General features: G+C 35.2%; 1 protein-coding gene across 1 annotated transcript; it reads left to right on the forward strand.

Moving 5' to 3' along the window:
* The first annotated feature begins 1,379 nt into the window (after positions 1 to 1,379).
* On the forward strand, positions 1,380 to 2,111 carry LOC108914640. Its single transcript, XM_018720489.1, has one exon. The coding sequence runs from the start codon at positions 1,380 to 1,382 to the stop codon at positions 2,109 to 2,111; it is 732 nt and encodes a 243-aa protein (XP_018576005.1).
* The last annotated feature ends 15,789 nt before the right edge of the window (positions 2,112 to 17,900 follow it).

Genomic DNA, 17,900 nt, shown 5'->3' on the forward strand with positions numbered 1-17,900 from the left:
TACAAAATGAATTGATTTTCGATCAGAGTTACACACTTTAAATAAATTGAACATAGATCGTCACGTCATTTGTAGAAATCCCATTAGAATTGAATTGCATGGGTTTTCAGATGCCAGTGAACGAGCTTATGGGGGATGTATCTATTTACGCTCAGTAGATGGTTATGGCAACGTGTATGTTCGTTTATTGTATGCAAAGGCAAAGGTCAGCCCTGTGAAACCAACCACAATTCCCAGACTTGAATTATATGGGGCACTAATATTGTCAAGGTTATATCAAAGGGTTGTCCAGTCTTTAAATGTAAGATTCGATCGTTGTCAATTTTGGTCAGACTCAACTATCGTCCTCGCTTGGCTTAAAATTGAACTTTCTAAGCTCAAAACCTTTGTGTGCAATCGTGTTTTGGAGATACAAACTAATACACATCCGTATTCATGGCGGCACATCTCCGGTTCTAACAACCCTGCAGATTTATTGTCCAGAGGAGCCAGTCCCTCCAATTTAAAAAATTCCTCACTGGTGGCAAGGGCCTGAGTGGGTCCAGGAGGAAGATTATGGTACAAACTTTGTAGCTAATGGAAGGTGTTTATAAGATAGTGATAGTGATCTGCCAGATTTGAAGATCATTAAACAGTGCCTTATTACGCGCAAGAACCGTTTTCTTTTCAAAATTATTCATGTTGGAATAAACTACGGCGAGTGATTGCATATTGTTTGAAATTTTGTAATAACTGCAAACTTAAGCCAATGATCGCACATACGGTTCTTTGACTAGAAAAGAACTCAATGCTTCGGTTTCTAAAAAAAGAGCTCAGCTTGAATCATTCCGGGAAAATATTAGTTCTTTAGATGCTCAAGGTACAATAAAGCAACGTCGTAAATTATTAAAACTTACACCTTTTTTGCACACTGATAGAACCTTAAGTGTTAAAGGTAGATTGACCGATTCAAACTACTCTTTTGATAAAATAAACCCCATGATATTGTCGGCTGATCGGCTTGACCAAACTGTTGTTTCGCTATGAACATGGGAAATTATTGCACGCTAGACCGCAGCAATTACTGTCTTCAATACGTGAACGATATTGGATTGTATCCGGTCGGAAACGTGCTAGAAAGACTATCCACGAATGTGTCAAATGTGTCCGAGTAAATCCAAAGCCTTTTACGCCCTCTATGAGAAATTTATCGATTCAACGTTAACGCCTTCCCCTCCCTTTTATCACACTGGTGTCGATTATGCTGGTCATTTGTGGTTAGCAAATAGAAAGAGTAGAGGAAGCAAATTATTAAAATGTTGTGTATGTATCTTCATTTGTTTTTCCATCAAATGTATACATATAGACCTTGTAACAGAACTGTCAACCGGGCATTTATAATGGCTATGCGCAGGTTCATAGGTCATCGTGGCAAGCCTGTACATATGTACTCAGATAACGGAAAGAATTTTGTTGGAGCCAACTCTGACTTAAAAGAATTGGGGAACATGTTAAAACAAAATTCAGATAGCCTATCAGAAATTCTTTCAAACGAAGATGTCAACTGGCACTTTATCCCCTCGTATTCACCCTACTTCGGTGGCTTATGGGAGGCGGCGGTTAGGTCCACCAAGTTTCATTTGAAGAGGGTAGCGGGAAATGCGCACTTGACCTTCGAAGAAATATACACCGTTTTAGTGCAAGTTGAATCCATTTTAAATTCAAGGCCCTTATCCCCTATTAGTGCCAGTCCTGACGACCTCACTCCCCTCACCCCGGAGCATTTTTTAATTGGCCGCCCATTAACGTCATTACCAGATCGGAAGCTGGAAAATGTCCCCACCAATAGACTGATAAGATATCAGCGCATCCAACAGACTGTCCAGCACTTTTGGAGCAGATGGAAAAAGGAATACCTTTCCGAATTACATCAACGACAGAAAAACCATCGAGGTCCACGGTTTGTGAATGTTGGAGACCTAGTACTTCTAAGAGATAAGAATCTGCCACCGTTACGCTGGAGGCTTGATCGGGTTAAAGAACTTGATCCCGAAGCAGACGGATTCGCCAAAGTTATCACCATCCAAACTGCCTACGAAAGGAGCTGCAACAAAGGTGTGTCCCCTAGCTGACTTCTCAGAAGAAAAACGAGCAAGTGAAAGGTGCGGGAGTGCTCAGGGTCATTATACCGAAGGATTAAGTGATAGCAAACCAAATTTCTACTTTGACTGTGGTCATAAACATAAAAAAATGTAGTTAGTTATAAACCTGTTAGTTATTAGTTGAAATGACTGATTCTCCTTTCAAGGCGGGGGCATGTTGAGTACTTATTTAAATTTAAAAATTCTCTGCGCCCTGGTCACTGTTGCCCTGATCTAAAAAGGAGAGTTGTACTTTGTTTGACAGTATTGACAATTGTGCTTGATATATGAATAGTATTCTTTGTTATTCATAAAAATAGAAATAAAGTTGTTATTTCAAGTAACAAGAAGTTAATTAAAAGATAAGGAACCCGAATATTATACAAGCCCCATCATTATAGAAAGTAGTTTATTTGCCTTTGTTATATAAACAGACATAAAAAAAATTGTGGTAGCATATTTATGACACAAGTCTAGAAAAAATGTATGTTTATGACTTGCGCAGACCGCACGTAACAGCCCGAGTTTATTTGTTTCTCGTGTGTCGTTTTCAATTCGTATTATGTTAGGCTAGGTTTGCGATTTGCCAGTTTGCCTGGCTTCATTGTTCTTCATCGTCACTTTGACGCTATTGTATGTGATAATTTGTAGTGTGTGCTGTTGTGATTATTGTAAAGTGCATATAAAATAATGAATATTGATTGCAAAATGTTTAAAACAATGTATGTAAAGAGATTTTCAATTTTGCGTCACATCTACCCAAACATAGTAATACCCACTACCTATTATCAAGAGATAAGTTAAGATCAAATAGTCACTGAGAACTATTTGAAATATGGATGAATCAAGATGTCATTTATTTTATATTTCGTAGGAATGTTTATATTTGTGTATGTGTATAGGCATGTTTAAATAAAAGAGTTTAGGTATACCAACAGATATTTATTTTGTCAAGATATCATTTTGTATCCTTACTTCTGCTGTATAATTTATTATTATTAAAAGGATAGATATAGTATTGACCATATGCGTAGAAGAAATTGTAACTTTATATTATTTTTTAGTAATGTTATTTGTTTTTCATGTACCTACCATTTCAAGATTCATAATCATAACTAGGTAACTTTTTTTAATTATCAGTTCGTCATTGTTACCATATTCATGATGGTCTCAACATTAGAAAGCGTATTTGAACAATATAAAATGATGTGTAGCTTTTTTAAAATGCTTCGTAATCCATATTAGAAACTTTTTTCAGTGGCTTCCCAAAAAGAAAAAAATTCTTGGTAAAAGTTACCGCATCCCCATCAACTAGAAGAGCATAGTTATTTTTTTTTAATATACAATGTAACAACATTTTTCAGTTAAATTTTTTGAGAAATCAGAAAAAGTTGTTTGGAGTACGAATTAAGTAATTCACAATACAAATAAAAATATCACAAAAGAGAATTAGAAATATTTAAAAAATTAATCCCACTATTTATACTGTTTCAAAAACGCTTCTGAAATGGAAATTATCTAAAGTTGAGAGCATTCTGAGAACAATATAGTAATAAAATTATTATGTTACTCAAACATTTCTGAAAATATACTGAAACGTAAAACAAAAATATCTAGTGTATAAATGGAACATAAAAAGAATGTTAGTGAAACCAATTTTTTTAAACGTTTCATTGGAAACGTATTTTGGGGAGGACATCTTGGGTTTCTAGAACATATAGTGAGCATGTTATACTCTTCCAAGGAAGATAAAACTCTTGGGTTGGGTTCGAAAGAAAAAGGCAAGTCCAAGTTAGATATATAATGATCGTTAAAATATATATATATATATATACACATATATATACGCCTGGCCGTTACCGGGCACTTAAAAAGCACAAAAAAAAAGAAAAACATTCCTTGTAAGATTATAGCTACCGTTAACACTGTCACCTGCACTGGCTTTCTCTGGGGTACCCCTGCCGCTGCTGATTACGCCGTCTAGTATGAAGACTGTGGGGGAGCACTGGGAGCAGGAAAGACAACTAACCACCATTCACTTTACTATGTGGTACACACACTCTACTTTAACTCTAAAAGTGAGTTGGCCACTTTTAGTTATTATTTGCTACTTATCGTCTTGGCTACGCTACAGAGCTCGAGTGCAACTCTCTGGTCAACCATCCTTAACCAACTGCCTGCCTTTCCGCGCCCTCTCCCTAGTTATACCAGGCTCCGCTCTCCCTCTACTTTCGGGCGGGGATTCACATCGTTGATCCATGCACTTTACGCCACATAGCGACACAGTTTAAATAACAGCGCTCACAAATACATATACAAATAACAAAATAAGAATGACAAATAAAATAGGGCGCACTACATCACCCCCCTATTAAACCAGCACCTCGGTGTTAAACCAGAGTGATGGTTTAATATCACAGTAGTGCTAACAAAGGTCAGAACTTAGACATCTGTCACTGGGTTTACAAATTTTTTAATGTTTATGATATTGTGGTTTCCCAGGGAACGTCCCGAAACTTCATCCACAATCTCATATGAGTTTTAACCTACTTGACCTTTCACACAATATGGGCCTTCATATAGCAGGAAGAATTTCTTTATTTCCCTGTCTTTACTGGAAGACAATCGATGAGCTCGAAGTAGTATGCGGTCACCTGGAGAAAGTGAGACAACTGAATGTTTACGGCCATGAAGACGCTGTCGCTGCGCAGCTTTTTGTTTAACTGTTCGACTAGCTAAATAAATAACCCTCGATTTCTCGGGAATTGTATGCTTTTCTGGAAAATCTACTAAACCGCTAAAAGGATCTGACCGGCTTTCCCCGAAATGTACCTCCCTGGGCGCAAATCCGATACTCTCGTGGATAGCCCCATTAATACATCGTGCCACATCTTTTAAATAATAGCTCCATTTAGTATGCTGTTGATGGCAGAACATCCGAATCAACCGCCCGATTTCCCTATTTACCCGTTCAGTCATATTTCCCTGTGGGTAATATACCGATGTATGACGTACTTTAACCCCTAGTTCCTGTAAAGTGTTTAACCATAATGCTGCACGGAACTGGGTTCTATTGTCTGTTAAAATTGCTTTTACCTTTCTAATTTCCTCAAAATATTTTTCGGTAACCACATTTAATATTGCTTTAGTTGTAGCTCGCCTCAGCGCGTATAAAGAGACCAATTTACTAAAAACGTCGGTTATCACTACAAGTTGGGTAACCCCCCCTCGTGATACAGGAAGTGGCCCCATAAGGTCTAAACTAATCAACTCATTCGGTTCCTCGACTATCACCGAACTCATTTCCCCAGCTAACCGAACCGATACCTTCGATTTCTGACAAACCTCACACCCGGCCAGAATTTTCCGAATGGTTTCACGCATTTTTTTAAAATAGTAGTGTCCTCGCAAATACTGCCAGCACTTCTTAGACCCAAAATGTCCATTTTGGTTGTGTTCGTTTATGACAACACCCAACACCATACCTCTCGGAAGCACGATTTTATATCCCAGGTTTTGTTCAGAACCCCTTCTAAAAATTTTATCATTATACAGATCATACCATTTTTTTATGTTTAAAAGACCCTGAGGAGATTCAAGTTCTTTCCTAATTTTTGAACAAAAGGAATCTAATCTCTGAAAGTCACTGAGTTTCCGAAATTGCCCTTTAAGAACTTGCTCAGTTTTCAACGCACACGCACTAGCTTCTACCCTAGAAGATTCGGGTATCTCCGGTTTTTTCCCGTTAGCCTGGCAAGGATACCTCGAAAGCATATCAGCCGCTATATTTTCTTTACCCGGACAATACTCTACTTGAAAGTCAAATTCTTGTAGATACAGAATCCACCGCGTAAGACGAGCATTTAACAACCTACAACTCCGCATGAACGATAACGCTTTATGGTCACTAACGACCGTTAATGGGCGTCCAATAATAAATACTCTCCACTGACGTAAGGCCGCTAAAATCGCTAACGCTTCCTTTTCCGTCGTACTGTAACGAATCTCAGCGGGTTGAAGAGATCGACTAAAGTAGGCAATCACCAACTTATTTCCTGTATCTACATCCTTCTGAAAAATACATGCCCCGATCGCATAACCCGAAGCATCTGCCTGAACATAAAATCTCTTATTAAAATCCGGATGACGAAGCTCCGTTACCTTTAGAAATGCTTCCTTTATCTTCTCGAAGGCTGAGCCTTCATCTACCCCCCATCTCCACGGTTGTCCTTTCTTTAAAAGTCGCGTCAAAGGCACCGTCAAATCTGCAAATCGTTCACGGAACCGTCGATCGTAATTCACTAGCCCTAAGAATGACCTCAGTTGTTTGATAGTTTTCGGCGGAGGCAGACCTTGAATAGCCTGTATCCTCATTGGATCCATTTCAACTCCCACCGGGGTTATAATATGACCCAAAAAGGTAATCGATTGACATGCAAATCGTGATTTTTTTAATTTTACCGTGATATTGGCTTTACTGAATTTTTTAAAAATAACTTCCAAGTGTTTCAAATGGGATTCTGAATTTTCTGAATGCACCACAATGTCGTCAACATATGGTATCACGAATGACTCTACCTCGGGCCCAAGAATTTTACTTAACCCTACAATAAAACTACCTACCGAAGTCGCAAATCCGAATGGGAGAACTTTAAAGACATAAGTCTTTCCTTCGAATGCGAATCCCGCGTATTTTTTATGTTCCTCCCTAATTGGTATTTGCCAGTAGCTGGCTGTGAGATCCATCACACTTAGAACTTGATTATTGGTAAATTCATGCAACAATTCATTAGGGTTGGGTGGCGTCACGTGATCCTTGACCATTCGATTATTTAAGTAACGCGCATCTATACAAACCCGCACGGAATTGTCTTTTTTTGCTACCACTACCAACGGACTTACATATTCCGTACTGGCTTCCTCAATAATGTCCCATTGGATCATTTCTTGTAACTGTTTCTTTACCTGTTCACGATATATCTTAGGCACAGGGTATGACTTAATATAGAACGGGGTGTAATCATGCAAAATAATCTCATGTGTATACAGATCCGTCCTGCCTGGTTTATCTGAGAAAATATGTTGATAAGATTCGAGCAATTTCCCTAATTTTTGCTTTTCTGTTTCCTCAAAACATTCTGCTCGCGATGCAGCTATCAAAATTTCCGATTGAGAATTTTCTCCCCTAACCCCTCGAATCGCCTCTTCGTCTATACCTAATTCACTAATCACTACTGGAATTAACGCGGTAGGATCGTCCCTAAATTTAATTCTCGCTACACGGTCATTAAAACATCCCGAAATTTCATTTTCCTTAAAATCGATAATAACTGCAAAGTCTTGCATCCAATCGCACCCGAGTATAACGTCACGAACTAACTTCGGAACAATAATGCAGGTATAATCAAATGAAATATCATCAATATTGAACTGTACGTAGACCTGCTCTTTTACTTTTTGGCTCTTATCGCCTAAGGCCCCTACTAACGTTGAATATGAAGCTGGCAAAATTAGTACATGTTTATTTGTCTGCGTTAATTTATTAAAAAAACTTTTGGACATACATGTTAACTGATTCCCAGAATCTACTAAAGTCCTAACCGGAACAGATTCAATTTCGATCTCAAGTGTGGGCACCACAGCCAGTTGCTTAACCTCTTGTGTATCTTCCTCTAACAACCCTTCGTAATTATCTAAAATCACCGTTACCGCCGCTCCTTCCCCTCGGTTTTGTGCCGATCTACTAGTCTCTTCCCTCGCTTGACCTGGTTCCCCTCGACGAGTACCTCGTTCTGCATTTCCCGAATACCGATCCACTCTCATCTGATTATTATTATTGCGCCAATTCCGATCTGTTCTGTTATCCTGACCCGAATTATTTCTATTCCCCTCATTATCAACTAATTCATCTACATTCCTAAGATTGGCTTCGACTTCATCGACACTCAAAAGTCCCGCGCATACAATTCCCCTTCTTATTTCCGGCGGAAAATGAGCCACCATCATTTTAATAAATTCTGCTTCTGGAATTTGCAAAGACAAAAACTGTGATTCAGACCATATTTGTAAGAAGTAATCAGATTTTGATCCCCCTTGATAAGTTCCAAATTTAATTTTTTTAAACAGTTCACGTTCTTGGGTCGGTCCCCAATATCTCGCTAAAAACATATCCTTAAATACATCAAATGACGTAAATGTGGATGCTCTAGGTAGAGCCCAATTTTGAACTGACCCTCTCAAATTGTTTACCGCGAAACTAACTCTCTTATCAGCCGGTACGCCAGCGTCTTCAAAAACCGTTTCAATTTTTTTAATAAAGGCCAACGGGTGCAGTGACTTCCTGGTGAAAAAACAATCGAATTGCCGCCTAGATCCTTCCATGCTAATATGTAAGACCGATCAGGATTTATACCAGCAACACTCTGTATAGAAGTTCGGGACTCCCCCTGGGTACCCACCTGTACATTAACATCATTTGCTCTTAACACATTAGGTTGCCTAACCTCTACATCTACACCAGTTTTGTTTTGAGAATCTAGTTTGTCGTCGATTTTTTTCATTAAATTTTGATTTTCTGTTAAATTAGTATTCAATGTTTCCATTAACTTTGTTATGTTAAATAAAGTTTGATTTAAATTGTTCACTTCCGCAGGCTCACTTGAGTCCTCGCTAGTACCCGCTTTTTTTGGAGGCATATTTAACAGTTTAGCTCAAAATAACCTCTAAATACATCTAACTTACAACTCAATAAGTAGATAAATTTACACTGTATAATCAAATAACAATATATATAATTCCTGCCCCTTTCTTTCTTGCCAAGCAAAACAAAATTCAAAAATATTTTTGGTTAAAACCATAAATTTTCTTAAAGCCGTCTAGTTGAGCGCCATTTATAGTGAGCATGTTGTACTCTTCCAAGGAAGATAAAACTCTTGGGTTGGGTTCGAAAGAAAAAGGCAAGTCCAAGTTAGATATATAATGATCGTTAAAATATATATATATATATATACACATATATATACGCCTGGCCGTTACCGGGCACTTATAAAGCACAAAAAAAGAAACAAACATTCCTTGTAAGATTATAGCTACAGTTAACACTGTCATCTGCACTGGCTTTCTCTGGGGTACCCCTGCCGCTGCTGATTACGCCGTCTAGTATGAAGACTGTGGAGGAGCACTGGGAGCAGGAAAGACAACCACCATTCACTTTACTACGTGGTACACACACTCTACTTTAACTCTAAAAGTGAGTTGGCCACTTTTAGTTATTATTTGCTACTTATCATCTTGGCTACGCAACAGAGCTCGAGTGCAACTCTCTGGTCGACCATCCTTAGCCAACTGCCTGCCTTTCCGCGCCCTCTCCCTAGTTGTACCAGGCTCCGCTCTCCCTCTACTTTCGGGCGGGGATTCACATCGTTGACCCATGCACCTTACGCCACATAGCGACACAGTTTAAATAACAGCGCTCACAAATACATATACAAATAACAAAATAAGAATGACAAATAAAATATTACGCACTACAAACATTACCAGAACCAGAACGTTGCATGGATTTTTTATGAAAAATGGAAATATTTCTGAAACATGTCAGAAACTGAAAAATGTTTAGTGGGCGCCTTTAAATGGAGGCAATACTTATAGTCCGGTCAAATTAATCATAAAAATAGTGGTCAAATAACAAAAATTCCGACAGAGCTAAATTTTGGTGGAGACCTTGGGTACACCATTAGAAATAAAATGTCAAAAGTCCTCACCGATCCCATGTGTGCTAAAAAAGTTATTCGGGGTCAAAGGTCAAAATTTGAGATTTTTTGGATGTTTTTCGAAAACGGTAAGTTTTATCAAAAAAGTAGCTCTGACAAAAATTATAGATCTGAAAATTATCAACAAAAATAGTCCTTATACTTTTTTTTCTAAGAACCATCATTCCTGAGATATCGCGATTCTAAAAGTTGAAGGAGTCACGTTCTATATGATATGCACATATATGCCACGTATATACATAGTCAGGCACTTAATGCAAGTAAAATTGCCTATTTGTGTCTCTTGTATGTATAAACTATACTATTCTGAGAATATACACTCAAAATAAACTCAGTCCCTTAGTCAAAATGACGCAGATGTCCTTATAATTGAAACAGCAATAGAACAATTTATGGTAGTTGGTGAAGATGTTGACTTATTAATAACTCACTGCAAGGACTCCAATTGATAAAATTATATACTTTTTAAAACCTGGAATGGCTCAACAGTGAACAGAAATATCGGCTTCTGCTAATCAGCACTTGTATCGAGTATACTGTCAAGTTCAGACATGGCTAGGCAGTCAACTGAACCCAGAAGACGGGTTGGAATTTAACAGATAATACTTTGGAACCGATTCAAACTTTACTTCCACTTGCTCTGGAAAAACCCCTAAACACTATTTTTTGCAATTGCAAAAAAGGTTGTAGTGCTAAAGTTGGCTGTAGAAGAGTAGGGTTACTGTGTTCTCCAGCGTGTACTAATTGCCAAAGCCAGTCTTGCTCAAATGTCCAATTGAATACAACAGACGAAGATTTATGTGATTTCGATGAAGAGACAGCTGATTCATCCTCATTTGAACAATTTATGAACATCCAGCAAGAAGAAGAGGAAGAAGAAGAAGAAGAAATCAAAGAAGACACGACTGTTGAAGTCGACTTTGAAGAGTATGAATCACATTAAAATATCAAAAGAAATCAGAACTACAGTTAGTCAATAACCAATATCAATATCAATAATCATCATACAGTTAAAATGTCCCTGAAAATTCCGTCATAATAATTCGTGAAGTAGGCCTACCGGGGAAACCACGTTAAAAAAACGCGTCAAAGTATACTACCTCACAGGTGGTGTGGAAATGTGTGCATATCATGTAGAACGTGACTCTTTCAACTATTGAAATCGCGACATCTCAGGAATGGTGATTCTTAAAAAAAGTATAAGGACCATTTTTGTAGATAATTTTTGTCTGGGTTACTTTTTTGATAAAACTTACCGTTTTCGAAAAAAAATCCAAAAAACCTCAAATTTTGACCTTTGACCCCGAATAAATTTTTTAGCACACATGGGATCTATGGGGACTTTTGACACTTTATTTCTAATGGCGTACCCAAGGTCTCCACCAAAATTTAGCTCTGTCCGAATTTTCGTTAGTTGAAATGTCTATTTTGACCGGGCTATTTATTTCATATAAAAACAAAAATATTCCAATATATCATGAATGTTAATACTACTTCCAAATTAAATATTTAAGATCAAACAACTTTATTCCCAAGAAAATGAAATTGCAAGAATTTCTTATTACTGATCTGGGCAATAAGTTCTTTTTTTCGCTTTATTTCAAGTAATTTAAATGTACAGAAATATTTTATTTTTCTTAAAGATATATCAAATTAATGTCATGAATTATATTCATTAAGTATTAAGGACTTTAAACGTAAAGTGTATTGCTATTGGGAAATATAAAATAAAAGAAAAATGGAAAATACATGACCAGTTTTTAATTGTTTATATGTAGGTATGTAGTTCGTTTCATATTTGTCTCAAAGCGGTACCAATACAAAGTGCACGTGCTGTCGGCCAGCAGAACAATTTTTTATGTTACAAATACTTACTCTCTGCGCTTGGCTGCCTTTGAGAAGTTGAGATGTCGAAAAAAGAATGGTAAGAAAGTTTTCAAAGCAATTGAAATTTGTTAATAAATATGCAAACAGTCTCGTATCAAAATATCAGATCGATTGCTAACGTAGTTTTTTTTAAAGTGTTAAATTATGCTCTTATACACAGGCTATTATGGTGTTGGGGAAAAAACTTCATCAAGCGTGAATATTGCTCTTAAAAATGGTTAGGGTCGGGAAAATAAAGTTGTAATTAAAGAATTAAATATTACTAAACATTTACTAAACAAAAATATGCACTTAAATTAAGATAATGAAAGGAATAGATAACGTTTTGACGAATATTAAGAAATATGGCAACGTCGTACGTTATATTTAACGCCTGGACTGATGCACTATATTTGAATAGCTCGATTAGTATAAAAATTATTCTAGTCGAAAATATAGTAATAATTAATATTAAATAAATTTGTCGTGACTTAATGCATTTTATAATTGTAATTTGAAACAAAAATTGACCTTATTTTTTTTTTCAATTATTAAATATAAATTAAATTAATAGCTAAGCACAATTGAGCCACCTTTTACCACTACGCGACACTGATATGCAACGTTGCCAAATTTCACCTATAGTTTTACAAGCTCTTAATGAACAAATAGACATTTTTATTCAAATAAAAACTTAATTACCGTGCATTAAACACGAAAAAAATATGCGAGCTAGTATTTGTATAAATTTAATTCATAAATAACATACTTAGCTCAAATTAATTTATGTAAGGTTGGTACTGCACCGAGACTTCCGTGTATAAGTATAGGCGTACCCCCCCGCACCGACTGCCCGCAAGAGATTTATTAATGCATGGGTTATATTTTCTGAAGTTGTCTCTCATAATTTGTTTTTCTTGTGTGATTTGCATTTTAACAATTTTTTATACTATTATTAATTATTAGTAGAAGTGCGATTTTTAAGGTAAGTACCTACCTTACAAATTAAAGAACAATATTCCTTTCCCCAATTATACAATATTCCCAGTAATACAAGATGCTCGAATTATCGTGTCCACCTTATTTCATTTTTTAAATAAAATATAAAAATCTATACTCCGCGGTCGAAATTATAGAGAGGGACTCAGACATATTATAAAAATACTGTTACCATAATGCGTATAAAATATAAAATGATTTTTATACGGTTTAATATTATTTATCTTTGTGCCACTCGCTACGCACATCGATAGAATCTGTAATCGTCTATAGACTGAGTTACACTGAACGTCGATATATATTCTATCTCAGTCTTTTGCACTTGGTAGGGAATAGGGAAATGCTTTTTTAGTGGGTGTAAATGGACTTGATTTACCCGTCCTGAGAAACGTCATAGCATAAGCGTAGACGAGGGGTCTAATTCCATGGCTATAATAAATTTATAAATTAAAAAAACACAACTGGGACGTTTTAAAATGCTGTTATAATTAAAATGGATCAAAGTGCCGGTTATAGCAAACCGTAAAAAAATATTAGATGTTATGTTTTATCAACTTTTTTCAATATTTTCTATATCTTGTTGCCTTTTACGCAGACACGCCAATGGATTTTCGTTCTCGGCATGTTTCATCCCCCTTACTAGTCCAAAAGCTAGCGATGAGTCACTCTCTATAATTTCGACCGCGGAGTATAGTCTTATGCAGAATTTTCCGATTATTACATATAAATTAATTCAATAAACGGTATAGTTAAAAAGTTACGCCATGTAACATGTCCAAATCGACTAGCCGAAATCAGTGTACGTTTTGATGGGAATAAGTCGGGAATATTTTGAAATAATCCAGAATATCACGGAATACGACGAAATAACGTGGAAAATAATTGTATATCCCGAAATAAACGGAATACGTGGGAATAAAATAGACGTCTATTATGAAATATTTTTATTACGGTTTATACGGAATACAATTGAAGGACAAAATGGCTTTAAATATTATGGAATAACTTGTGTTCGGTAAATGTTTTTTTATGTACAGTATTATGTATGTGCTTTTATTTTAATAATTCTTTCTTTTCTAATCGCATTTTAAAATACCTAAATATAAATAATTACAATTCTGGTTAATTAATTTAGATTATTAGTTCAAAGCGTTTAATAAACCTAAAATATTTACAAAGCATATTTAAAATAATTTCTAAACTTAGTACTTATTAATATTCCATGTGTATTTATTATTAATTACTATTAGAATTCCAAATATGTAAAAAGAAATTTTTATTACAAATGTAACGTGAATGCTTCTGCTTCCGCATAATATGATGTTCCCGCGTTAGTTATTTACGTTTCTTTGGACACACAAAAATGTTGCTTGTCGAGATTCGAGGACATTTTCCTATCGAGTGTTCAGGCAGTTGTAAGAGGGGCATGAAAAGATATATGGAAAATAGACCTTTACCAAAATCTGTTCACTTCAAAAACCGTATATTTTATTAAAAGCATTTAGTAATACGTATGTAGATAGAATATTGGGCTAGGACTTGACATATTTTTTATTGCAAAATACCTTGTATTATTAAAGTTATAAACAATTGAAGTTCAATAACAAATGAATAATTCATGTCACAGATCGTGACTAAAATTTGTCATTTCCTGCATATAGTCTTCAGTAAAGGGTTTCCTGAAAATTGGATTGAAATGCGTACTAATAATGACAATGAACAGATTTTTGTAAAATTATTAATTGTCAGCCATGTTTATCAGCCGCGATGTGCACCCAAGCGTATATACCTACATATGCATACAGGGCATTTTGGACGTTCTGTCACAGATGGCTGTACCGATGCCGCTTTGCAGGAACCTGTTTTGTTTTCGCAGTAATTGATGATAGCATTGCCTAAGTAAGGGCGTGTTCACATGAAACGGTCGGCGTTGTCGGACGATGTCAGGGTGCTTTTTTTAATACACACACTAGAAAGAAACACAGGTATCACCCGACAATGCCAAGTGTTTGATGTGAATATACCTTAATACCTCAATCAAGGATGATGGTTTTGGCGGTTTACACTTTGGTAATATACGTATAGGGTGTTTTATAATATGTGGAACAAACTATAAGGGTGATAAAGGACCTCTGAAAAAAAATTTCTCTAAACAAATGTCCAAAACTCATTCATTTTCGAGGTTGTTAAAAATTTTAATAAAACTATTGATTAAATTAAGACAAACTACATTTGGTACACAATATCTCCTTGTGCATCGGCACATCTCATACCTATGTTGAATCAGTCCACTCCATTTTTTTGTGTGGATCATAATTATGAAATCGAAAGTTTCATAACTATACTCGGCGGCCGAAATTATAAAGAGTGACTAATACATAATATAAAAACACTATTACCATAATGCGTATAAAATATAAAATGATTTCTATAAGGTTCAATATTATTTATCTTTGTGCCGCTCGCCATGCACATCGGTAGAATCTATAATTGTGTATAGACTGAGTTACACTGAACGTCGATCTATATTTTATCTCTGTCTTTTGCACTTGGTAGGGAATAGGGAAATGCTTTTTTAGTAGGTGTAAACGGACTTGATTTGCCCGACCTGAGAAACGTCATAGCATAAGCGTAGACGAGGGGTCTAATTCCATGGCTATAAAAAATTTATAAATTAAAAAAACACAACTGGGACGTTTTAAAATGCTGTAATAATTAAAATTGATCAAAGTGCCGGTTATAGCAAACCGTAAAAATATTAGATGTTATGTTTTATTATGTTTTTTCAATATTTTCTATATCTTGTTGCCTTTTACGCAGACACGCCAATGGATTTTCGTTCCCGGCACGCTCCATCCCCCTTACTAGTCCAAGAGCTAGCGATGAATCACTATCTATAATTTTGGCCGTCGAGTACCTATACATTGTTACAATAATTTTAACAATCTTGTAAACTTTTTATGCAGTTTATGAAACGTAAGAAAAATTATTTTCTGGAGCAAAAAGCGCTTTTTGTATAAAATATAACACTGCATTGAAAAAAAAAATGTTTTTAATATTATTATATTTGTCTAAAACATATATGTATCTAAAAAAAAACAAATTTATATTTCTTTGAAAATAAGAAAAAATTTTTTTGTGTACCTATTCTTCAATGGCAGCTGAAGATTGAAATTATTCAAATAATCAACAACAAAGATATACATACAGGGTGTAGATGAGATTAGCCCCCCTCCCCAGTCGGACTAGGCCCGGTGGATAATAAGCCAAACATGGATAACGATCACGATCTGCAAATATTAAAAGTATGTTTCACAAACGATTTGCTGACAAAAATATACTCCTGTTTGGATTCGGTAAAATCGACGGTTTAGGAGAAATGTTCTATTTTTTAAAGCAGTGCATACTGACAGCGTGTCTACTATTTTCATAAGAACAATCATTATAGCTAATAAAACTACTGATATACATATAATTACTGCTGAATAAGAGTACATTAACATAGGAATAAAAAATGGTCAAAATAATTATTTCATTACATTTTAAATGTCAATCAGTATTAAAAAAAAATCCAATTTAATTTTTCACTAGTTATGAATTTATGTTTAATAAATAACTACACTCATGGACAAAATTATCGAATATTTAATTAAAAATGTTTATAATTTCTTCCTGAAAAAATCTTTATTGTACTTGGAGCGGGATTTCTTCTTCGCATTTGGCGTTTTAGCTCATCCCACATGTGCTCTATTGGGTTTAAGTAGGTATGGACTAATTAGACACAATGCCAGCAGCATGTGGCTGAGCGTTATCGTGGATATTAATGCACGATAATCTTATTTCATATCCAATATGGTCAATATATGGTAAAACATGATCTTGAAGGATATTTTTGATATACCTCTCAGCAGTCAATCATCCAATCAGTTCTACGAGGTTGGAAGCGTCCCTCCCAACTAATGCTTCGCCAGAGCATTATGCCGCCAACTAACGTTATGTATGAGATTGCAGCTGACGTACCGCTCTCCAACTCTTCTGTAGATGTATTTTTAAACAAATGATCATATCCGCTTACTAGATGAATAATTTTAATACATATACAAGTTTACTGCGATAATTTAAAAATATTTTCTAGTAATAAAGATAATAAAAAATATTCGATAATTTCGTCCATGAGTGTATTATTTTCATACAGTATTAGTATTATTAGTTATTAGTTTTATTCTTTTTCTTCTTTTCTTCAAAAGCCACTACGGCTTCTTTAATAAAAGGTAGATCTTTGCACCTTGTACCTTGACCTATACAATTCGTTACAATTTCAGGAGCAATACACTCTTGAAAAAAATTGAATTAGTTTTGGAACCATATTCTTCCAAAAATGCTCATCTTTATATAAAATAGCATTTTTCTTTGTTGGCAACATTCAATTGCCCCTGTATCTGCAACAATAGAAATATTCAATATTACTTTTAAAAATGGAATGCTGAGGGAAACAGTTCTTATAAAATTAGCATTAAGTTTTCATCTAGGTACCGGTATTTAAGTTAATATTTTTGTCACAATGTTTTAGAAAACTGTCATCGTCACCAATTATCCTGATCCTTGTATTTATAAAAAAATTGTTTTGCTTTTCATTTGATTTTTGCAATGATAAAATTTTAAAAGAAATGATGGAATATGATATAGCTACATACATGCTTAAATAATCTGTTTTTTTACATTTTACTAAGTAACAATGGATATATCTAATAAAAATGATAGAAATAAAGCATGGCGTGTATGACTAAGCATATTATTTTTACTCACCTGGTAATAATATATGTGATTTTTTTTAACTGTATCTTTCCGTCCTTTATTTCCAAACAAATTTTATTTTTTAATGATTTTATAATTTCTTCCCATGTATATGTAGGTAGTGTTAATTTCGACGCAGAAAACAAGCATTTTATTTCTACTAATGCATTTTCAGATTCTAGTACACCTAAAACAGTTATTTATAGTTAGCTATAATAAACAGTTTGCTTACTTTCCATAGTAATTTGTAAAAGCAATGAACAAAAGTAGATTTACCATCTGGAGAAGCTCCCAAAAATCCATAATTTGTATCTACCCACAAACCTGAATTTATAACTTTTAAATTCGT

Source organism: Anoplophora glabripennis, unplaced genomic scaffold (assembly GCF_000390285.2).
Source record: "Anoplophora glabripennis isolate ALB-LARVAE unplaced genomic scaffold, Agla_2.0 scaffold1212, whole genome shotgun sequence".
Classification (NCBI taxonomy): Eukaryota; Metazoa; Arthropoda; class Insecta; order Coleoptera; family Cerambycidae; genus Anoplophora; species Anoplophora glabripennis.

What these genes read in the sequence shown, in the direction of transcription:
- LOC108914640 (XM_018720489.1), top strand. Translation starts at nt 1,380, where the DNA reads ATGGCTATGCGCAGGTTCATAGGTCATCGTGGCAAGCCTGTACATATG.